Raw genomic sequence first — 25,239 nt, forward strand, 5'->3', positions numbered from 1 at the left:
CATTTCTCTTACAAGCTGTGTCTGTAAGGTGATGGAGCGCATGGTTAACGCTAGGTTAGTCTGGATTCTTGAATCTCGACGGCTACTTACCAATGTTCAATGCGGCTTTCGTCGCCGTCGCCGCCGCTCCGCTGTTGACCAGCTTGTGACCTTGTCGACATTCATCATGAACAACTTTTTCCGAAAGCGCCAAACGGTAGCAGTGTTCTTCGATTTGGAGAAGGCTTATGATACCTGTTGGAGAGGAGGTATCCTCCGCACTATGCACAGGTGGGGTCTCCGCGGTCGCCTGCCCCTTATTATTGATTCCTTTTTAACAGATCGAAAGTTTAGGGTACGTGTGGGTTCCATATTGTCCAACGTCTTCCTCCAGGAGAACGGAGTGCCTCAGGGCTCCGTCTTGAGCGTAGCCCTTTTTGCCATCGCGATCAATCCAATTATGGATTGCATTCCACCTAATGTCTCAGGCTCTCTCTTTGTCGATGACTTTGCGATTTACTGCAGTGCCCAGAGAACATGCCTCCTGGAGCGCTGCCTTCAGCATTGTCTAGACAGCCTATACTCATGGAGCGTGGCAAATGGCTTCCGGTTCTCTGAAGAGAAGACGGTTTGTATCAACTTTTGGCGATATAAAGCGTTCCTTCTGCCATCCTTACATCTCGGTCCCGTTGTTCTCCCATTCGTGGAAACAACTAAGTTTCTAGGGCTCACATTGGACAGGAAACTTTGTTGGTCTCCGCACGTCTCTTATTTGGCAGCCCGTTGTACACGTTCCCTTAATGTCCTCAGAGTTCTTAGTGGTTCATCTTGGGGAGCGGATCGCACTGTCCTGCTTCGCTTGCATCGGTCCATAGTCAGATCGAAGCTGGATTATGGGAGCTTCGTCTACTCGTCTGCTCGGCCATCCCTCTTACGCCATCTCAACTCCATCCACCATCGGGGGTTACGTCTTGCGACTGGAGCCTTGTATACTAGTCCCGTCGAGAGTCTTTATGCTGAAGCTGCCGAATTACCATTGACCTACCGGCGCGACGTACTGCTGTGTCGGTATGCCTGCCGGCTGTTGTCAATGCCCGACCATCCCTCTTATCAGTCCTTCTTCGCCAATTCTCTCGACCGTCAGTACGGGTTGTGTGTGTCTGCCCTGCTGCCCCCTGGAGTCCGCTTCCGTCGCCTGCTTCGACAATTGGATTTTGCCCTCCCTACCACCTTCAGAGAGGGTGAGAGCCCACCACCACCTTGGCTCCAGGCTCCTGTTCGTATTTATCTCGACCTCAGCTCGTTCCCGAAGGAGGGTACTCCGGCTGCAGTGTATTGCTCACGGTTTGTCGAACTTCGTGCGCGACTTGCCAGTCACACCTTTATTTACACTGATGGCTCCAAAACTGACGATGGTGTCTGCTGTGCCTTTGTTGTCGGGGCCGTCACCTTTAAATACCGGCTCCTCGACCAATGTTCCAGCTTTACGGCCGAGTTTTTTGCTCTCCATCAGGCCGTTCAGTATGCCCGCCGCCACCGCCATTCATCGTATGTACTCTGCTCTGATTCACTCAGTGCTCTTCAGAGCTTTGGGGCTCCCTATCCGGTCCATCCCTTGGTGCAACGGATCCAGCATTCCCTCCATTCTTTCGCTGATGATGGCTCTCCTGTCAGCTTTCTGTGGGGTTCCGGACATGTAGGAGTGCCTGGGAATGAGGCTGCTGATGCTGCAGCCAAAGCTGCAGTCCTCCTGCCTCGGCCAGCCTCCCATTGTGTCCCGTCATCTGACGTTAGTGGGGTTGTTTGTCATAGGCTTGTGTCGTTGTGGTGGGATACTTGGTCATCCCTTCAAGGAAACAAGCTCCGGGCAGTAAAACCGTTCCCAACTGCTTGGACAACCTCCTCCCGACCATCTCGGCGAGAAGAGGTCCTTCTGACCAGGTTGCGGATTGGGCATTGCCGGTTTAGCCACCGCTACCTGCTCTCCGGTGACCCAGCCCCGCAGTGCCCTTGTGGTCAAGCATTAACAGTGCGCCATGTTTTATTGTCGTGTCCCCGCTTTAGTCAATCTCGTGTTGTCCTGTCCCTGCCATCTACTTTACCGGATATTTTAGCTGATGATGCTCGAGCAGCTGCTCGTGTTCTTCGTTTTGTAACTTTGACTGGCTTGTCCAAAGACATCTAACTCTTTCTTATTTTATCTGCATCTTTGTAAGGACTTTCTGGTGTCCCCCCCTCCCCTTGAGTTTTACTAGATTCTATGTGCTCCAACAATTGTGACTGGGCGCTAATGACTTCAGTAGTTGAGCGCCCTTAACCCCAACAAAAAAAAAAAAAAATTTCCCTTGTCACCTCCAAATGTGCATTGCATGCCTAGCCCATGTACCTGACACCTCTCCCTCCCTTCATTCCTATCCAGCAAACTGTGCCTCCCTCCAAGCTGGTAGCCACGCACCTGCAATCTCTGTGTGCCACCTGCCTCTCCCACTACGTGCTCCATCTGACACAACCCTCGCAACAACCTAGTCCACCTACCGAAAAGCGAAATGCAGCACTGGCACTGTTCATCTATCTGGAGGCTTATAGGGATGTAGGAGCGCTGAGTGTTGCAGTTGTACACTTCTATTTTTTGCTTGCTCGAAAAAAGATCAGTTGAAAAACTAGCAAGTTTTGTTTCTTTTTGTGTGTGCATATTGACAACTCAGCACCTCTGCTTTCCATTGAGTGGACTCGGAGAATGCTTGACGTCACGTGCACAGGAGCAGCCTAAACTTGACTGTCTTCATTTGCGGCTCAACAATAGTCACTGTATTGAGTATCTGATTATGTAACACTGCAAAAAATTATGCAGTCCTTTAACCTTTTGAGATTGTTCAGTACATGTTGTTGAAAATTTGTTTGAACTGAATGTGAAAGCTGTAACAAAGCTGCAGCGACAGCAATTAAGAACCGAAGCAGCATTGCTTAGAGGCTAAAACAGTGCCCACAACTTTTTAAAAATGGAGTGTGACCAGTATGCATATTTCTGTTAAGGTTCTCTTGCATGCACACGAAACAAGTTTGATAGTCTGCCACAAGCAATCATACATTGCTTTTATCGTGCTGGAATTGAATGTGTGAAATTTAACTCTGCTCCAAATTGTGAACCTTAGTTAATGTTGTAAATAATGATATACACTAATGTGAAAATTGTCAGATATCTTTTAAGTGACCTCCCAATTTAAATAGTGCATTAAATTTCAGGTATGTGGGTTTTCTCTTGAAGTCTTTACTTAAACACTAAATACACATTGTTTTGGCTGCTTTTGTTAAGAACAAAGGCAGAGTAGTCCCTAGGAAAAACTATAATTTTTGTGGACAGGTATACATATGAGTGTGTTACCATTTCAACTAAATGGGTTACTGAATCTGAAAGCTGTGCAGGACACAGTAATGCATTCTGCCACCACTTTTAATAACTGCCCATTGTTCGTACATTAAATAATAGAATAGGTTGGGTGATCCCTACTTTGTTTCAAAAGTTGTTTCTGGGTTGATAGCAATTTCTCATTTTTTTAGAATTGTTTCCACAGGGATGATACATAATGCAGAAAATTAGGAAGAGAATTTAGGTTTGCAGATAGTTTTGTTCATAAAGTCTTGTAAGAGTTCATTGTTTAAATTCATACTTGTCATTTACTTTTGACCTATTACATTTTTGCCTTTGTCATTGAATGTTTTTAGAACTGAAGAAAGATATCACCTGTGGTATTGAAGATCCACTTGTAAACATAACAGAATTTGAAGACACCACATTGGATGAAGGTTATGGTACTGGAATCGAGAAGTCTGGCACATCTCAGAGTGGCAATATGGTTCATCAGAATATGATAAAGAGGTGAGTTCAAGTGCACACACAATCATGCAAACATCAACATGTGTATGAGAGAATAAAATCTTGTAAGCTTGTAACAGTATGTACTGCAGCAAAGTCTTTTATTTGTATACAGCATGCATTCTTAACTTCTATTCCATTGGCCTGAGTAATTTTATTTTAGTCTTAATACAAATAAAAGTGTGCACATATCTCTTACCAGAATTAAAAGAATAGGTGTGGTATTTATCAATCGGAACTAAACCTAGATTTCAGGCCGTTACAGATTAACAGCGCTTTTTTATTTCTTGCAATTTTGTAACTATGTTATAAGCCAATGTGAGAGTTTTCTGATGAAGGCACTCATAGCAGTATCAAAACTTGGGTCAAAAGACTCCATTTCTTGAGCGCGCGCGCGCGCGCGCGTGCGCGCGCGCGCGCGCGCGCACACACACACACACACACACACACACACACAAAAACCACAACTGTTTATATCTCTTCGTATATCTTCTCGTAAGAGGGTATGATGCTAAGTATTGATCATGTGCATCAATTCCACCCATTCCTTTGTTTATAATCATTGATGTCATTAGGTTACAGCTTAGTCTCCCCATTTTTTGCTGTTCTTCATCATCAGGTCAATCATCAATGGTTGACAGAATGTGCACTCTGTTTTTGTTAATCCATTTTACAGCAAGAACTTCATTGGCCGATTCAAAAGTCAGTTCGCTTTTCAGCACAAGAGTTCTTTAACTATGGTGGCATGTTGTTCTTGTTTGGTCGTATGGTTCCAACCGTGTATGTCGTCTTCTCCTATAGCTTTAGAAACAAGGTGGGGAGAACTATACCAATTATCCACGTATATTTTTCTCCATTCATCCAGTAAAGCCTCAAATAAATCCTAGACACCTTTCTCACTTGCTGGGTTGCTGAATACTTTTTCTATCTCAAGACCTTGTATAAATTTTAAAATTTTTAACAGTATCCATCATCACTTGAGCATACTTTATATATTTTCAAATCAATCTTGCCCTCTTTAATAGGTTGTATTGTGCATATGACAATCTGCCCCAGAATTCCTCCAACTCATCAGTAAAAAAGTTTTACTAGGCTTGTACACACTGAAATCTGTCAAGAATAATAAGTAGTAACTTGTCTGATCTTCCTCAGTTTGTCATGCTGCGCACCTGCAGAAACATTAGCAAAATTAAGATGCCTTGAGATGGCTTTGAATCTAGTAAAAGATGTTTTCTGACAGCGGGAGTAGTTGGAGGAATGGACATTCATTGACGAATGTCTCAAGTGTACAGCAAACACTGCATGTCTCTTGCAAGGCCACAAGCACTTCAGGGAAGGATGGGTGTTGTTAGCCGATGATGCGCGTGCGCGACTTGGTTCTTTTCGTATTCTAATTAGTGTCCACCACCAGTAATTAAAACATATTTTATAATTAAGTAAATTACATCAAAAGACGTGGTTTGTAATTCATAAATCTTCACACGTAACAAAAGGGCATATCAGCTTGCTTCACTATTTCGATAAACAGCAGAAGATATAAAAAGCAAGATTTTTATTACACATGTAAAGAGTCAGCATGGCACACACAAGTTGTCATTTTCAGTCTTTTTTATCAAAGGTTTTTGATCAAAGGTAAAACACCATGTTCATTGTTGTGGAAGGCAGACCAATTTAAAACCGAATGAAGCCCACGCTCCATATTAGTGTGTCTGGCGTCTCATTTTGTGAGGAGAATACGATAACTTCTACAATATTATTTCAGTGGTACAGGGTGGTGCACGAAAAACCAGCTCAGAGTACTAGACTGCTCACTGTCTCTCACCAGTCATCTATTGTTTCAAAGTTACTGCCTAATTATTATATGTTTATCTATTCTGCTCTTAGTGGTCAACAAATCGTGCGTAATTGGCAAGCAGTCTGTACAGTGGGCCACTTTTTATGTGCTATCTTATATTATTTAATTGCAATCAGCCACATAACGCTACAGTTGGCTAAACGAGAGGTTTTGCAGAATCACGAAAATTACTTAGTGTGTGAGAATTGTGTAATGAATAAAAACTCTGTTCTCCAGAGGGGAGGCAAGTGCCCCCTCTTTGCGCCTTATGTCTTGAAACCTAAGCTACTAATTTTCAATTTTTCATAAAAACCATATACCGTGTACAAATGAACGATGAATGAGTAAAAATGAACGGTTTCCAAAAAAGAGCTATCACCAGTGAATTAGTTCCCTAGGATGAACAAGTTTGTCCATTTATAATATTACAGAGCTAGCAGCAGCATGCATCAATCATCCAACGCTGCCAGTCACATTGCAAATAGTGACATGGAGGCGTGAAAAGATGAGCAAAGATGTGTTTGTTTTCTGACAGCGGGAGTAGTTGGAGGAATGGACATTCATTGACGAATGTCTCAAGTGTACAGCAAACACTGCATGTCTCTTGCAAGGCCACAAGCACTTCAGGGAAGGATGGGTGTTGTTAGCCGATGATGCACGCCCTGGAGCACCACACTGCATTACTGATAACAGGTCCAGCTGGTGGATGCACTCATTACCCGGGACCGCCAAGTGACAGTGAAAGCCATAGCTGCTGTGGTTGGATTGAGTGTTGCAAGTATTCACACCATCGTGAACGAATGACTGAATATGCACAAAGTGTTTGCCCAATGGGTGCCCCATAATCTTCAGCAACACCAGGAAGCATGTCAAATGGCTCACTGTCTTGCTCTTCTGCAGTGCTATGCTCGGGAAGGGAATGTGTTCCTGGCATGAGTGGTGGCTGGAGATCACTGTCATCACTTCAAACCAGAATCAACACGGCAAAGTCCCCAGTGGAAGCATCCAGGGTCACCACAAAAAAAAAAAAAAAAAAAAAAAAAAAAAAAACCCACCAAGGCCATCCACATGAGAGCAGAAAAGGTTATGCTGACATTCTTCTTTGACCAAGATGGGGCTCTTCTGATTCACTTCCTGCAGCATGGGCCAACAGTGAATGCCCAGCATTACTTGCAAACTTTGACCACCTTTCTCCAAGTGATCAAATAAAAACAACCAAGCAATATCACATGTGCGGTCATTTTGATCCACGACGATGCAAAGCCTCATACCGTCAACACAGTCGCGGCACTCCTGCAGAAATTCAAATGGGACATTCTTGGCCACACTCCATACAGACCGGACCTCTCTCCCTGTGATTATGCCATTTTTGGTCCCCTTAAAAAGGCTCTGAGGGGCAAAAGATTCACCTTGGATGGTGACCTCCAGCTGTACGTGCGGAACTGGTTAGTATCGCAGCCCCGGGAATTTTATGAGACAGCCATTCGCCTTGTCACATTGAGACAATTGTCTCAACAGTTGGGGTCAATACTTTTAACTTATAGGTACTGGTTTCTGTAATTATGCCTCCAGCAAGTAAAATGCTCTTAACACAGCTTGTAGTGTGTTGCTGTGCAAACAAAGGAAAATCCTGAAAAATGAGGTTACTGCTGTGACACCATATCAATAAAAATTTGTATGCCATTGGGTTAATAATTGTTTCCCAAGATTAAAGATTAAAAAAAAAAAACCTGGTGACTTAGAGCTGCCCAAAACACTCAGAAGAAAGCAGCACCCGCTAGAAGCATTAGTAGCCACAAGCAGAATCAGCACCTACTGGCAATGGTACTTGGAAACAGTTAACCTGCCAATTGTTATCACAGCATTGGTATCATGTGAATTGGTGACATTTGCCATTAAGGGCTTAAGGTTGTATTCACTATTTAGTTGGCACATAACGTCCACTTTCCCTAGCTTTAAAAGTTTAAGAAAACTAATTAACTGTTTTCACTGGAATTCCTTCGTGTTTTCACTGGAATTCTTTCGTCAGAATTGGTTTTTCATCATTTGCATGAAAATTCTTAAATTCTGTGATGCCATTCCCAGTCTAGGCTCTATTGCTACACGGTAACAAGACAGGTGAAACAGAAAAATGTACATTTTACTTCAGAGCTACTCAGCTGCATCATACAATGTTCTGTTGAAAGTGCATGTTTACTCTTACCTGCATTTAAACTGTTCTCTGTTTTCATTCTTGATATATGATTAGATTGGTTCTGGGTGCAACTAAGTTGTTAACTTTCATCCTAAGCTCATTTTCCAGATTTTTGCACAAGAAATCGCACACAGAATTTATATTGCACTTTTTCAGACACGCACTCTGCTGCAAGACTTCACAAGAAAATAATGCACTAGAAGTTGAACACAAGTCACAAAAAGAAACTCGCTAATAACACAATGTATCCTAAGAAATGCCATCAGCAAGCAAGGAAACTGTAGTGATGGGATTTGTGTCCTGTGCTCATTTCCTCTAATCAATCATGAAACTTGTCCTGAATGGCAACACTTAAGTTACTGTATTGTAATATACTCTAGAGATACAATTAAACATATTCCTGTGGTGGATAAAATTGCCAATGTCATTAAACAAAAAACTAAATAAAACACTACCAGAACATCAATACAAATTGTTAGTTAATGAGACACCAAAGAATACTAGAAATTTGTATATAGGGATTCAGTAGCACAGCCCTTGATTCATTCAGTTTTGATGTAAGCAGTGGAATGCGAAAATTGTGTGGAGGTTGATAGAACACTTTTAGGTTGTACAGAGACTTCAGGAGGCTCACAACTGCTGTATTCTGTAGAAGCCACACCTTCAAACCTTTACTGCATGGAGCTAACCCTTATTTCAAGGAGCAGTTTAAAGACTGGCTGCTGCCTGTTGATGAATGTTACTTGATATCAAGTCATAAAAACATTGACTATGTGTGAAATGGTTTATGATGATTTAAATTCTGTAATACATTATTGAGAAATATATTTTAGTACATATCTTGGGGCAACTCTACTTCAGAGCTGTGCCTGTTCAAGCATAAAACTGTTATAGGGACAGCCAAATACAGAGATAGTGTGGTGTTTAATTCATCTGTAACCTTAGTTTGAATTTGAATTTGACTGACAGCTGTTTAAGCTTTCAAATCTAGTAAAATAACTTTGCTAAAGAATACTCTTCTGTTTACAGCATATTTTCTTCCATTCAGTATTTGTATATTTAGAAATAACTTCATAGCTATCTGTAAGTTGACACTGTATTAGTCACTGGGAAACTTGTTTCCTCACTACTGGTACAGTATGTTTTTGTATCTGGTACCCATTAAAATGTGTGAAGGAATTTTTTGCCTATGGAAGTAATTAATTGCACATTCGAGCAGCATTTCTCAAACACCCTGTTTGTGTAGCAAAGCCCCTGTGCTTCAGTTTAATGTCTATGAACTATTGTCCAGTTTCAGAAATATTGTAAAACTTTACATATTCAACTTAGAAATATTGGCAGGAATTCTTGTTCAAAAACTTTTTACATCTAAGTGGTTCAATCTAAATTTTTGTAATATAATTGTGTTCTTCATAAGTTTATTAATTCTTACTGTCCTTCAACATATAGTTGTTAATGCACATAAGCCACTGGGTGCACCACAGATAACATGCTTTTATTGAATGCCATTTGATTTAAAAATAAAGGAACTTAGGAGGGGCAGGGAAAAATTGCTGAAATGAAACAACTGTGCAAAATGAGTTTTAAAACTGACCACCCCATTATTGCAGGAGTATTTGTTAATTTGTGTTATGTAATAGTATGTAATGTATGCAATTTTCCTTGAACTGCAGCTATTTTTAATTTTAAAATAAAATGAGACGTATTAGCTTCAACATTTGCCATGTACAGAAGTCATATGTACTGTTGTCACTTGCAATGTTTCATGATACTAATTTCTCAAATATTTGCAGGTTTAACCAGCATTCAATTATGGTATTAAAAGCCTGTCAGCAACATACGTATGAGCAGCCAGAGTCACCATCCCAGATAAATGGCAATATAAACAGTGAACCACAGTCAAATGTAAAAAAGGTAAAACTTACTTTGTGATTAACTTAGTGATTAACTTAGTTTGGTAAACCGATATTAAAAATTGTGTGGTATGTGGCCTCTCTCCTCTTTAACATTTTGCTGTTGAAAGGGGGCTCTCAATGCAGCAGATGACACTTAGTAACTCTCATTTGCTTGGACCAAAGTGCTAAACACACTTACTTTTAATCCAGGGATATCAGTGCTTTGGGCATTTGTCCTATTTTCAACACTTGGTAAAATGCTTAGATAATGAGTTTTATATTGATAAGTCATAGGAATATGTAGTTACAAATGTGCAACTTCAGCAATTGTGAGATAATTTTAGTAAAAATATCAAGTAAGAATTTTTTAAAAACAAAATAGTATTTGTTGAGTCTCTATCCATTATGTAAATTCGGTCTGAGGGACCAGTTATTTTCATTCTGTAGAAATACTCATTGAGGGCAACACCCAGTTCCTCGTTTGATACAAAGTTTCTCCCACCAAACTAATTCGTCAAGTTTGAAAATTGGAACAAGTCAGTGAAACTAAATATAAAAAGTAGGTTGGCTGAGGGACCAAATTTCAAGCTTAGTTTATTCACTTTGCAATTGTGACTGGAATTTGTCAGATGGTGCATAGTATTGATGAAAGTGCACCATTTTTGTCAGTTTTAGTAGTTTTTATTTGAAGTTGTTATATATGAGCAAACAGTAAAATGTAACTGGTGTACAGGCCGTGCCAGAAATGGGTGGTCTGAATCAAGGACGAGCAGGGGGGTTACAGGTAATGAGGTTAATTTGAAATGAGAAGTAAAGAAAACTTTGACTGTATTGTGAGATTGACAGCATGGAATAGAGGTGGGCACACCTGCAGTGGAAATATATGACAGCTACCGGTCTAGGTGGTTGTGAAACACAGGAACAAGTGGGAGTGATGGTGGTTCACTTAAAGTTCTGCTGGTGGCAAGTTGTGGAGTGCTGAACCAGTCAGATGGCAGGGAGCCATCCACTCGGTACTTGGAAGGATGGATCACAAGAGATTAATTTTTGTGTTCTGCTCACCAAGGCTTGGTCAGCAGATACAATGCAAGCCAGTTCACACCTCCTGTTCGCTAGACTTGATGTCGGTAGCTAGTTTATTCAGGAGGGGACAGAGAAGTGTACTTTCAGTAGCTGCTACTGGAGTGAATTGCTACTGTCCTGGAGGACAAGCTGGGGAAAATTGAAATCAAATTTTGCTTGAAAAATCTTTATTATGCCTAGACTGGCTGACCTTCCTTCAGTTTTGGTTCTGTTCGTATCAAAGTAGTGTGAGGATGATACTTGTAGAATCCCTAAACAGGTCTCACCTTCACCTTAGGAGTTAATAAAGTGGTCTTGGCCTCCTTCAGTGCACTCAAGGATCATTGTTTTCACTGCTTAAACAATGGATCCAGATGTCATCTGAGATAAGAATACGCATACGAAGTCGTCCTCATTGCAGTTAGACATACAAATATTGTTTGAATCATTCTGCTGGTTGTGGTTACGGTCATCAGGGATTGTGACATCTGCTGAACATACACAACTTTTACACTCACATTTGTGTTTCACATATTGTATACTCATTATGATGAGATTCTTAGTCATTGTTATCTCACCTTTTAACTAATTCATAAGGAAGTATTTATAATGTATCAAAGGAATATTCAATCAAGACGTGGAGCAGAAGCCAGGCTATCTAGAGTAAAGTACAATAAAAAAGATATATTTTATGGTGTGAGTTACGCACACACAGTCTAGTCAATAAGGGACAACAGCATTACCCAAACATTTGCTTTGGACAGCACTGGCCAACCAGCTGGTTCAACAACTGTGCAGTAATGTGATTAGTTCCAATTAAGATGTAAAAAGAGATGAGCAGAGCAACAATATAGCTTGGAATGTCATTTGATTTTTAAGTAGAATGAAATATTTGGTAAAATTCGAGCAGTACTGTATGCATCTTAGGGGACCAGACAGTAAGCACAACATGCTCTCATTCTTAGCTAACATTAAATTGTAGTTACAAATAAGAGCAATGAAAATTCCTAAAAGTGTATTGCAGGGCTTCCACCATACATTAAATATTGAAGCCACTGAAATCATTTCTTACAGTCATCTAGTAATTCCTGAACTAGATCGATATTTAATCCAAGAAGTACGTTTCAGTGTTGAAACTCTCATCTGCTACGTTTATAGTTGATCAGCAATGGAGACTGTGAAGCCATCAAAGTGCCACATTTTCTCCCCTTCTTTTGACGTGCTGCTCTATATTCAGATAGTGTTCAGCAGTGATGTGTGACAGCTTCGTGCGTTAGTTCCAGTATGTCTGGCAGCTTAAATATGTTATTCCTTACGACAGTTCCCCTACCTTGGCTCCAGATAAGTACTGTTTAGTTCCCAAAACTATGAAACAGTGGCAACTGCAAATGCAGCATTTGTATGGCATGCTTGATGCTGTGAAAATTGTTTCTCATGCTTCCAAGACCCTTATCAACTGGCGTTTTGAGAGACCATGTCTGTGGTAGAAAACAATGGCCTTACCCTAAATAAAAAGTATTTGATTTACATTTTTGTTCTGAAAATTTAGTTTTCCTAATTGAAACCATTTTTGTTAAAAATCTTCTATAAAATATTGGTAATTATATTATGAAAAGGAAAGTTGACACTTACCATACAGCGGAGATAGGCACAACAAAAAGAATGTTCCAAATAAAGCTTTCGGCTCATAGGTATTTGCCAACAAAAAACTCACTCACACACTAACGTGACTGCTGAGACAACTGTAATTACACTGCCCGTCTGTGACTTGGCATCTCTTCTATATGGTGAATGGCAATTTCTCTTTTCATAATATTGCTACATTCCATCCTGGATTTACATTATTTAATATTGGTAATTAGGAATTAATATTTACAATGACAACTGGAATTTTGTGTACAGCAAGTAATTAGAAAAAATGTTAATTTTTCATTAAAATGATTAGATATTTGTTAATATGCATAAATTTCAGGAATTTTATATTTAGATGATGTCGGTATTCCAAATTGAATGAGGAAAAAGAATGACCAAAGGGAGATTAGGACCATTGCTCCATGGAGTGTATCTTATCATTCTACAATGCTATTGATTCAGCTCAGCATGCTGTTATAAAAAGTCTTGACTCTAGTAATAAATGATGTTGGAAAACTTCAAAGCTGATTCTTTTCCAGTAAATGAGTGAAAAAATTAGAAAAGACTAGTTTCTTGTCAGTTTTAACAGTGCTTTGCGTTTGTGTACTATTTCCACTGGATCATGCAAAGCTTTGATCAAATTTTCTGAATTTCCATGCAGCTCATTTTTTATGCAAGTCCTTTAATTCTTCAGGCCATTTTGTTCCTGTTTCCTTTTCAGTCTTGCAGACTGCGATGCCTATTGATCAATTTTTTTGTGAGAGTTTGTCTAAAAGTCCCAAGAATTTATTTGGGATCTTTTTGGATGTTTTGTGACATTTTGAGTCAATGGTATAGAATTTTCAAACTGTGTAAGTTGACATTTTGCCAAGTCTTGTTTTTGGGAGTCTCAATGCATCAATAGAATTTTAATCTTCTTTCTTCAGATATCTGGCACAGGGTTGGATAATTTTTCTGTTTTCCAGGATTTTAGTCTGTAGCCATCTTCTGTTGTAGTTGAGCTGAGAACCTTTCTCATACTTTTGCAGTCTCCTTTCAGGCTTCTTCACACATCCCCTCTCTGTTTGCCCCCATTCCTCCAGGTGGTTTAAGGATCTTACCTGGGTAGTAGAAGTATGAGTGTCTTGATTTGACCTACTGTGAGGACAATTTTTGGATATCACAGTTTGAGCACAAGAATAGTTTTTGGAACAAAATTTTTAAGCTGAGTTTTTCAGTACATTTTTAGTGGGCTTCTGATTGGAATGGTGTGCTCATTCATTAAGATAGCAAAGTCATCTGTGAAAGCTAATCGTCCTATTTTGATGTCTTTGTTATCCTAGTTGTATAGGTTTACATTAGTTCTGAACATTAAGTTTTTCCTCTTTCAGATGAATTTGTCCAGAAAGCTGTTAAAGAAGAGTGACAGACAGATAATTGCCCTGTAAAACTGGTTTTCATGAGCAGATATTTCACCAATCAATTTCTTGTTAGATTTTTCGATGAGGGCTTATTTACTGAGGTTGAGTTCGGTTGTGCTCTTCCTGCTGCTGCTGCTTCTTGTTATTATTCAGGGTTGCCACAGGTTCTGGAAATCGGGAAATATCAGGGAATTTCGAACACATCAGGGAAATCGAGGAAATATTGGGAATTTTGAAGGGAAAAAAGCGAAAATCTCGGCAGATGAAATAGTTTGCTTACTGAGTTGTCGTGAATCATTGCTGGCTGGGTGCAGCTGAGTACGTTCACTGCTTTGCTACTCCCTCTTTGCTGCTGCTTCTCCCTTTCCTACCACTCCCCTCAGCTTGCAGTCAGTGCTGCCACTCCTGCTTGCCACTAGCCTGGCAGCTGCCAATGAGAGGCAGGCATGCATGAGGAGTGGTGTGTTTGGATCTGATTCTGAGACTGTAGACACAGCTGCCGAAGACGGTGGTCATGTGTGCATTAGTTGTCTGAGTGATTGTGAATGTGTGTGTGTGTGTGTGTGTGTGTGTGTGTGCTCTCGTTTTCTGACAAAAGCTATGGCTGAAAATTCAGTTGTGAGTGTGTGATTCTTTCGTACGTGCCTGTCTGCAGGTTGGCAATCATCTTTATGGTGAGTTGCTACATATCCTCATTATTATTGATTCTTAGAGTAATTGGACAAGTTATCTGTGCCTGGATTGATCAGTGGTCTCATTTCATCAACATGCTGTCTGTGGCTTGTGAATAGCTGGCAATAAAAGTGGATTTCTGCAACGGGCCAATACTGCAGGCTGTTTCTGTGGTTGCCTGTACTGGATTGGGCTTGCCGATCTGAAGCCATTCGGTTCCCACTAATGTGCAGGCCCTGCCCATTGAGTCTAATCACACCGATCTGGCCGCAGGTCGAGTCTGTCTGTGTGTGGTGTATAAAAAGTATGGATGGTAAGAAGAAGAAAATTGTGTCCTGCCGTTTGTACAATATGCACTTCTTTATTCCTCTAAAGGAAAAATCACATAATACCTGCAATAACACAGTGGGTAATAAGACAATAATGAATGTAGTAGAAGCAACATTTCATTGGCAGTTACATATAGTGTTGGTTTACATAATTCTTCCCCGCCTTATACACTTCTTTCAGGAGACCTACTTTTTCCGAGCTTATTTCTGAAATCAGTGAAGATATTTTCAATCTGTCTAGCGATACCATGGAAATACACATTTTTGTCACCAAAAGTGTTTCATTTTATTGAAATAAAATGACATTAATGGTCTTAATGAAACTCGCACATCATTTGGCTTGCTTTCTCCATTTAAAAGCGGTTCATTGCAAAAGATCTTGATGTTAGTACTTAAAATTTTTGCTGACATCAGGAAATGCTTTCAGATTGAAAGTTTATTAGATATTTCCTTGTTTGGACAATTGTTTCTTGTACCGTAGCTGCAAAGATAGTCAACTTACATCTTAACTTACCCTTGAGATCTCAAAATTTGTCAGGAAAAAATGCTATAACTCGTCTGGAAATCAGGGATATATCTGGGAATTTCACGTAGGCAAACTTGTGGCAACCCAGTTATTGAAGCAATGATTTTTGTTGTATTCTATGTATGGACTACTAACCTGATTAGACTTCCATAAAAATGTGTTGACATTTTCTCTTTACAGTTAAGACTTCAGGAGAAGATAACATATGAAGACCTAGATGCCGCTAGTGAGTCCAATAATGTCAGTGCCCCACAGCTCAGTCTGTCTAGAGTTGATAGGTATTTGCATGGACCAATGCCTGACTCCTCAGGTAATTACCTAAATTTGAAATTCCTTAAATGTGAATTATGTTCCTGGAGTAATGGGTGACATTTTTGTAATGTAATAAATTGTTTGGGAAAGGTACGTCACCATCTGTAAGAACTGTGCTAAAAGTTTTTTCTGCTGTGTGATTTTTGCTAATTTGTTACAATTGATTATGTTTATTACTTTTAATTCATGCAATGATATATGCATTTGATCCATCAAATCAGTCAGAAGATTGGTGTTAAAAGTATAACCTGAAAATAATTTTCTCATCTTGATACTTAGTTTTAGTAAGGGATGAGTTGAACAAAAATAAGAACCTATTACCATATTTAAAAATACTAGTTTAGATATAAATTTGGAAGTAAGTTGACAATTTTACTATCATATTGATATTTAATAGTGGACTAGGTTAAACACATTGAAATATTGCAAAGCTTTATTTTTTTCTGACCCAGCTGAAGGGCTGACAGGAGAACAGCTGTTGGGAACCTCCATGAAACTTGGTAGAGAGGCACAAAGTTGGGGAGTATTACAGCGGCATAATACAACACTGGTGAATCCTGCATCAGCTGTTAGTGCCTTAGGAGAACTGACTCCAGGAGGTGCATTAATGAAAGGTTTCCAGGAGGAATCTCTGGCACGTGAGTTGCTTTTGTGACATCAGTCCTTTAAGTTAATTGCATTATTTTTCAAATAAATCGTAAATTTCAAAATGTTTCTGTTGTGGAAATGTGATTGTTTAATGATGGAAATATTTGATTCAGATATGACACACTTTTGATTCAGATATGACATACTTTTACAGAGCTTGTGCCACCGGATCTTGAGAAGGAACTGAAGAATCTGTACATGTCAATGTGTGAGCTACTACGCCATTTTTGGGCATGCTTTCCCCCAACTACAACAACACTAGAGCAGAAAGCAGCCCATATGCATGAAGCACTCCACAGGTTTCACTCAGCTAGGCTGAAACCTTTTGAGGTATTTTTGTAATAGCAGTATTTCCATCACTCATATTAATGACAAATATATTCTCTCTCTCTCTCTCTCTCTCTCTCTCTCTCTCTCTCTCTCTCACACACACACACACACACACACACACACACACACACACGTACGTTTTTACTTTCGTTATATAAATTTTGAATAATTAAACCTTTATAAGTTGTTCATTTGGTAAGTTTCCATCTTTGAGCTTTAGCGTTTGCTAATACCTATTAAAATCTTTTCAGGATAGAGTGCTGAGAGAATATTCACCCTTGAGCCACAATCTGACTAGTCACCTGAATCAGTTGCTGAATGCAGCTTACCGTAAATTTGCTACATGGCAACAGCGCAAAATGCAGATCCTGAGGTAGCCAAAGGAACATGGTGTATTTACAGGACTCAGTTACCACAAATTATTCATGCCAAAAAGAAGTTTGAAGCATTTAATATATATATTTACTGTATATTTCTGATAAAACAGAACAGTGCTACACAGACATCCGTGATGTATTTTAATAAGTGATGTACATGTGAATACTCAAGTATTAAACATTTATAGTTTTGTATTGAATGTCAGTTTTTTTCTCCCATTATCTGCCTTAAATATATTGTGGGAACAGTTACTGACTTTAAAAAGGAATCCTCAGGTGTGTAGTTTTTGTTGAGGATTATTACTGTGAATATTTTTTACAGGTAATGGAGTCATCATGAACCCTCTAAATGCTTTGGTCATAATATTAAGAGGTTGAGTGCCTGTCCAAATGCAGTGTAGGGCCATTTCCATTTGCATTTTCTTAGCATGGGATGTGTAATAGATTAGGCCATATATTTTACTGTGTGCATTTTTCCTGTACCATCCTTTCACACAATTGTCATCATAATATGTGAGAAATGATATATAATAAAACATCAACACACTAGCGAAAGAAGTAAAGTACTAAGAAATAATGGCTGTGTATTAATGCATTACTGTGTATTGTCCTTGGAGTGGGAAACTATCAAATTCATGTTGACTGTCACAGTGGAGTAACAGTTTACTACAGGCTAGTGCGTGAGATCTGATGTATGACAGATGGCAGAGATTTTGTACTGCCTTGTGCAAAGACACATGTAAATACATTTTGCGTAGTTATAGGAATGAATGCAGAAGTTCGTGGAATCGAAGGGGTCCTACACTGAAAGTGGCAATAACTGAAGATTACTGGGAAGCCCACAGCTTTGCAACATCAATACTTTTGGATTAATCCTTCTGCTGCTCCAGAAATGCTCTTTGCATTCTGTGCTGAGGTGGCTTTTGTTTCAGCTGCACTGCTCACCAAATGCGGGTGCCTGTGCTGAGAGATGGCATTCTGGCCAATACGAAATACGTATTGTCCGATATTTTGAGAACTATTAGGTGAAAAATATTTGATTTTTGCACGTTTTACAGTGTTTGATAAAGAACTGAATTTCTTTTCATGTTCAGTCATACTTTCTACACTAAATCAAATTAAGCAAAACACTGCACAAAATTTGAGAGCACAGAGATGAAATAGCATTGTGCAAACTTTGAATGTTTGGTTTTTAGCTTGTACATTGCAGCAAATGAAATGTAGATAACATATCGAAATTCAATTTAAAATTAAGAGCAGAAAGATATCAGTCAATTATCAAGTTGCTGGGTTTTATATCGGAAGGACAATTATGTGCGACGTGCCCATTCATGTTCTTGCAAATGCGAGTTGTGATCATAACAATCGTCATCCTATAAATGGTTAGATATCATAATGAGGTTTTTTCAAATCTTAGCATGCGATGAGGCAAGTATGTTGTATGATGAATACTTGAAACCCTTTTATTCACTGAGATATGGAAGTGATTTGTCCAAAGCAGTGAGAGGTTGGCAGTTCAGGATGCATCCAGACATCTGTAGAACTGTAGGAAGATCAAAGTGCTGCACATACACATGTCTAAAGCACCTGGGAAATAGTGTAGCAGGATGTATGTGCACACCCACAGTAGCAAAAATGGTCAGAGTAGAGCTTTAGCTGCAAAGCAGCAATGTTGAGTTGTCTGTAAGCATACACGAAAAGAAAATGTGCTAGCTTTCAGAGTAAGCCTCAGTAAGTATTCGCTTTAATCCAAAAGTATTTACATTCTATCAAAACTTTCTTAAAAGACTAATGGTCATCATTTTAGTTTTGTTGGTGCCAGACCCTGCATACATTTTCCAGTGGAACACAAATAGTAGTCTATTAGAAACTACTCATTTGCCGCCACTGAGTGGGTAGATTATGATGAAACTTGACACAACACAGGAACACAGAGGTCAGTTATATACTATTCAATGGTAAGTCTGTGGTAATGTGAGTAGTATTGTTTCTTTTATATCGGGTGTCATCATTGAATGTTTGCACGCACATCAGGTTTGATAACTTGTGTAGGTGGAATTTACCAAAATGATTAATCAGTCCTGCTAAATTAAATTCTTGGGTTGCTTTGGATATCACTTTGCCTTATTAACTGTAATATTAATGGTGATGTTATTTCTGTAGACCCGTGATCTATATCTTGCAGCTGTTTCTGTGGACTGGAACAGCGGCTTGATATTTTTGCTCATATTAAACTTGACTAAGTCAAGTGTAATTTTTGATATTCAGATTTTTAATACTTAGGAAGAATAGCATAATTGTTCAGTACAGATAAATGTAAAATAACTCTAATGTGTAAAGTGCTGTTGATATGAAGACACTAAAGCCAAATAATTAAATGTAAATACTTAATTTAAAATATAAACTGTTCAACAACTGCCTCCTAAGGTGTAAAATTTCCTGAAACAGGCATAAGTAAATCCTTCATGTGTGAAATTTTTCTTAGCCAGGGTAGTGGTGCAACTCACTGAAAGGTAAATACTGGAGTGATGTGCTATGATTGAAATGAACTTAATCGCCTGCAACTCACTGAAAGGTAAATACTGGAGTGATGTGCTATGATTGAAATGAACTTAATCGCCTAAAAGATATTTCTGAATAGCACTATTGTGCTGTATGTAGTAAGGAGCATTATTAACCCCACTGCAGATTATTCTATCAAAATAAAACTGTAGATGGAGCGTTTCTTAGGAGGGTTAGTATGCCTCATGAAATATGTAGTTTTCTAGCAGACCAAAACAAGGTAAGATTGTACAAGGTAACCATTGAAGACTACAACTGTGAAAATCGTAGGAAAATGTTGAGTTGAGACAGATTTTCCATGATTGTTCCAGTGCCTTCAACAAGCAAGAACAAGTTTAAACATAATGGCTTCTCAGAAAATATAGGTATCATGTTACTTACATTAGATGACGTCATAACTGAAAAAATGAAAATAATTAATAGCCAGAGAGAGGGTAAATGAAGGTCAACAAACATTTCAAATAAACATCAAAATATGTACCACAGCTTTTGGATGCAAAAGTTCCAGCCTTGAGAAGGAAAGAATCACAACCAATGCTATAAAAGCACTGTACACGGCAAGAAGTATGCAATTACAAATAAATTGTTTACAGAACTAGCTCAATGTGAAGAGCATTAATTTTCGTGGTGAACGGGGAAATCAGACCTGCTGTGTGTTGTGCAAATATAAGCTACTTTTTTCCTAAATTTTGGCATGAAAAATCGTGGTGCAGCTCACAATTTAGTGTTTCTCCCCCATCACATAATAAATCATCAATTTCAAAAGACGCATACACAGGTCTTGTGGGTGGAATTAATACCATTAAAAGTTACTTTTGTAAACCATCAAAGCCGCCATAAAAAGAAACTAGCAGAAAAACTTATACTTTGTCGAAAATACAGTATCAGATCTTGAAAAAAGAAAGCAACCTTGTTTCATGTAACTGTCAACTTGTTTGTACCTTCCCAAATTGAGCAACAGTCACTACCACAAATGAAGTCATCTTCAGTCCCATCAGTATTATTGGAAATTAAAGTGTGTTGAAACTTGTGAAAAGTTAGTCAGGTATTGACTGCCAAATAGCCAAAATCCAATGGCAAACTTCAGAGAGGCACACGTTGCAAATGACCGCCTGGTATTGAAGTTGCTTTGTTCATGATGCACTTCCTGCACAATTGTCTTGTAGTAGCTTTGAATGGATGGAGACACACATCAAAAGCCTGTGACACACCTGTCATGTTCCCAGGAGTAATCACTAGGTCAAGTTTGTTTCACTTCATCAGCAGTGTGCCCATGAAAACTATTGCAACAGAAGCATTGACTGAGTGAAGAAGAGCTCTTGGCTGTTTATTCCACATGACAGAAATTCAGTCTAGGACCAGTTTCTCTGTCATCCTCCATCACGAGCTCTTAAAGTAATACCAGCTGGGAAGCTTTCTCCCTTGGGGAGGGTTTTCCAATTAAAACCCACGTACGGTAGTAATTTTTGTCGATCAGTCATAATGCTCATCGTGAATGTGGACTGCTGCTTTTCAGCATCACATGTAGGTATTTGTACACGACATTCCCCTGTGTTATTTACTGTAGTTCTGTTCTGCTTATCAAAATAAGACTGCCATTTGGTCTGCATTCTCTATTTGGGAATGTAAATAAAAAGTTGTGTGTTGAAGTTGGATTGTGTGATGCTGAAAATTTATGAAACTGTTTTCATAAGCTCGAGGCAGTTTTTGTGCAGTTGTAATTTTGTGATAGATTATTTCATTGCATAAATTGCCAAACCCACCTGAACAAAACTTTAAAATCCATCAATGAAATGTTCCTTTTTTGTAATTTTAGCAATCTTCATTTTGAATCATTTTAATTGTAATGGCATACCCATGTTTCCTGTTTTGATTTAAAAAATGAAGAAAGTCTTTTTTCACATCTGGATATTTTCACATTTGCCTTCAAAATAAACACGTTTCTAATTATTTCTGAGTTTATCTTCACGTGTACAACAACAATTGAACTACTTCTCTTTTTCCCCCCATAGATGTGAAATCTGGTCCAGCTTCCCGCTGTCCATGTTCCTTTTGATAGCTGATAAGTTAAAGTTTAAATTTTGCTGTGTAACTAGTATGCTGCTTTAACATAATCACTCACAAACCAAATGATCAACTTTTTTCTTGTCCTCAACTTTGAACTTCCTTAAAACTGCCCCTTAAATTAGTCACATCATCAGATCTCCCAATATGCAAAACCTAACTTGGTGATGGCTTGTACTTATGAGATGATTGTAGAGAGAAGGGGAGGGAGATGATATGCCGAGAACTGTAAATAGCCTAAAGCACACAGTCATCAATTTTGAGAGTGCAGAATGTATGGATGTTATGGTGAACCAGCTTTGTCTGTACTGTACATGAACATTCATGAAAATCTCATCAGTTTCTGATATTAGTTTCTGTATGGGTGCAAAGCACAAAGCATACGGTAATGTTGTTCCTCTGTGTTGCTTAACTATGCAGGGTGACAAACATAATTTAGTGTCTGCATCATGTAAACAGTAGTAGTACTTCGTGATGAGTTGCCCGTAGTTATGCAGGACTTGAAGGGGAGGAGGAGAGGTGAAACTGAAAGTACTGTTTAATTGAAATTTCTAGTAAAATTAGTAGAGTGGCCTATATTTGAGATTTAGATTTTGCTATAACCTCAAATCAAAAGTTTAGGTGTGGCCTATATTCACACATTGCATATATTCATGCAAATACAGTATGCTAAAGTTTGGTACCAGCTTACAGCTGATGATGTGATACAATGAAGGGCTGTGGCTCTGAAGTTTTCTTCATATCAATGTGATGTGGGGCTTGTGCGCTTACTGCTGTCTCAGGAAAAACTTTAAATACATGAAAAATTGTGGAACACTGTTCACTGTTTTCAGCTGGACATTCCTCTCTGTGACCTTTCTTTCCTCTCATTAGAATAAGCAGGTGACCCTCATCTTGTGGTGCAATGTCCCTCATTTCTGACCTCCCCAGTGTAACCCTCTTACCTACAGGGGAATTACATAATTGTTCTGAAAGTCAGGAATAGCCTATTTTCCCTTTCAAGTTTATCTATAGACAGCACTGGAATTTTCTTTTAATACTTCATGGATAGTGGTGATTGGTTTAACTTGTGAGAACCTGTAGTGGCACTGACCATGGATTTTCTTGGGCGCCTAGAATTGATCACACAGAAACCACTGCTGTACCTTAAGACAAATTAGCCAGTATGTTTGCAGCATGAGGGTTCACAATTAAATTTTTAAGTTCCAAGTCTCAGGAATACTTTGAAGTCTTAGTCCTTCGTGTAACTGAAAAATTAGGAATGATGTATATGATGGTGCTGTATGTTGCAAAACTTCAGCATGGGTGATATCTGGCTTGGAAACTGTTTTATGCTTTAGTTCAGCCAATGCTAGTGCAGTCTCCTGTTGGGCACTTAGGGCTGTGCTTGTTGCTTCACTGTATTATTGTCCGCAGCTCGTGGTCGTGCGGTAGCGTTCTCACTTCCCACGCCCGAATTTCCGGGTTCGATTCCCGGCGGGGTCAGGGATTTTCTCTGCTTCGTGATGACTGGGTGTTGTGTGATGTCCGTAGGTTAGTTAGGTTTAAGTAGTTCTAAGTTCTAGGAGACTGATGACCATAGATGTTAAGTCCCATAGTGCTCAGAGGCATCACTGTATTGTTAGGTGAAACTTGACTGTTCTTGGTGTCTTTGAGGCTGTCACTGAGTAATAGTTTCTGCAACAGATACCCTGTGGCATACCTCCATGAAGTCATTGCCCTGTTGCCCCAGTTTAGGTAGCATGAAACTCGTTGCAATGAGAGCTTATAGGGCCTGCCCCAGGTGTTATAATGACATAGGTGAAGTTCCTATTTACTTAGCTTTGACTTCAATATGTCTTGCCATTACTTTTATAAACAAACAGTAAACCCAGCAAGGTTTCACAGTTGCTAGATAGGCATGCCACCTAGTCTCCTTCTCCCCATCTTCCTGTAAAACTCCCCCTCCTTCCCATATCTATGTCCACATCCGCTCTCCCTCCCTCTCCTGTGTAGGTAAATTTCTTCTCCCCCCCCCCCCCCCCCTTCCCCACCACTGACATTGAACCTCATTTATTGTTAATGCTAAGGAAACCTTTGTTAGAAAGCGAAATTGCTTAAAATAAATTGTTAAATAGTTTGTAACCATTGATACATGGGGTATGGGGACCTCTGTTGCTGCTGGATCTGTGAGTATTGTATCTTCAACAACGTTACTTGTGGTTTCGTTTAAAACTGACTATGAGGAATAAAGTAAAAGAGCACATAGTTGTGTATACAATTCATGTTCCCAATTATGTATAAGAAGAAAGAATATATGGAGGAGTAACAATTTGTCTAATGGTTTAAATGCCCTGCTATCATAGTTAAAACTGACTGTGAGAAAGAAAATGCAACTGCACATATACACGGTACAGCTTAACACCGTTTTCTCACAGGTGATTTTTAACAGAAAACCTGTACATTGGGATTTTTTATATATGGTATATTAAATCCATGCACGTTTATTAGTGTCATGTAAAAGTTTAAAGTAAATCAGTTAAGAACTTTTATGGTAACAACATTAGATGACTTCTTGTTTGTACGTAGTAGTATTCATATACTGCGAGGATTCTGCTATCTAGATACATGCTTTTACCTTCAGCTGGCAGAACTCTACACCACGTCTAGAAGTTATTCCTGAAAATTGCTTTGTACAAAGAACTATTCAAGCGGTGGTAGAATATTATCTGGTTTTATTTGCCAGATTACAGACAGACTTGAATTCACAACTCAAGTTTCAACTTGTTAGTAATACAAATGTTACTGAACTGATCTAAGGTAATTTTCAGAATCCTCCTTCATTTTGCTCTCCTAGATCATCATTGACCATTGTCATGGAACTCAATCGTGAAGGGCTCGGTCATGGTGTGCTGCACTGTGGCTACTTGTGATATGATTTCTTCATAAGATAGTCTTTCTCCACTGCACAGCCCCAGGAGCACCTTAGAAAAGCAGACTTGGTTCAATTCTCAAATTAGTTCTAATGATGTAACTTAAGTCCCTACCAAAAGACCATGATTTCTCAATTATATCAGCTGTTCTGTGGCAGGTGTTGCGTGAACTCCCGAATTAATAATTCACATCTATGTACCCTCACAATACCTGTAAAGTCTGATGTCTTTCCTCTGTGGTTCGTGATTTCTGGTATAGCCTTCAAGCTAGTGTAGCTTAAGAGTCTGTCACATTGTCATTGAATTGCCCGATTGACATAGGTATAGCTTCTTGCTACACTTTCTGAAGTAATTCTAACAACCGCTGTACTGCCTTCTGAGGTGTGCAAACTTGATGATACTTCTTTTTCTGCATTATTAAAATGGAGATTTTATTTAATATTGGTCCTAGTAATGTCATGAGTAAGTTCAATGTGTGTCAACTCGTAATCACTACAATTTAGTATTGGGAAGACTAGTTTTTCCTTTGGTATGGGCCTTCTTATCAGTGAGACATAGCTGTTCCCCCTGTGTTGTTGTGATTAATGTTCAGTGTCCCTATTCTGTTAAAATATCCAGCTCTATCACCACTTGGCCA

The 25,239-nt window shown here is 39.2% G+C and overlaps 1 protein-coding gene across 1 annotated transcript in view; it reads left to right on the forward strand.

Moving 5' to 3' along the window:
• LOC126251887 (general transcription factor IIH subunit 1) overlaps nt 1-17,264 on the forward strand; it is a 31,042-nt gene extending 13,778 nt beyond the window's left edge. Inside the window, exons 6-11 of the mRNA XM_049952590.1 lie at nt 3,703-3,856; nt 9,675-9,795; nt 15,578-15,707; nt 16,162-16,347; nt 16,512-16,687; nt 16,939-17,264. Of these exons, the coding sequence (XP_049808547.1) occupies nt 3,703-3,856; nt 9,675-9,795; nt 15,578-15,707; nt 16,162-16,347; nt 16,512-16,687; nt 16,939-17,064 (893 nt within the window). The 3' untranslated portion in view covers nt 17,065-17,264. The remainder of the gene's footprint in view (nt 1-3,702; nt 3,857-9,674; nt 9,796-15,577; nt 15,708-16,161; nt 16,348-16,511; nt 16,688-16,938) is intronic.
• Nucleotides 17,265-25,239: the final 7,975 nt, after the last annotated feature.

This window comes from Schistocerca nitens, chromosome 4 (assembly GCF_023898315.1).
Source record: "Schistocerca nitens isolate TAMUIC-IGC-003100 chromosome 4, iqSchNite1.1, whole genome shotgun sequence".
Classification (NCBI taxonomy): domain Eukaryota; kingdom Metazoa; phylum Arthropoda; class Insecta; order Orthoptera; family Acrididae; genus Schistocerca; species Schistocerca nitens.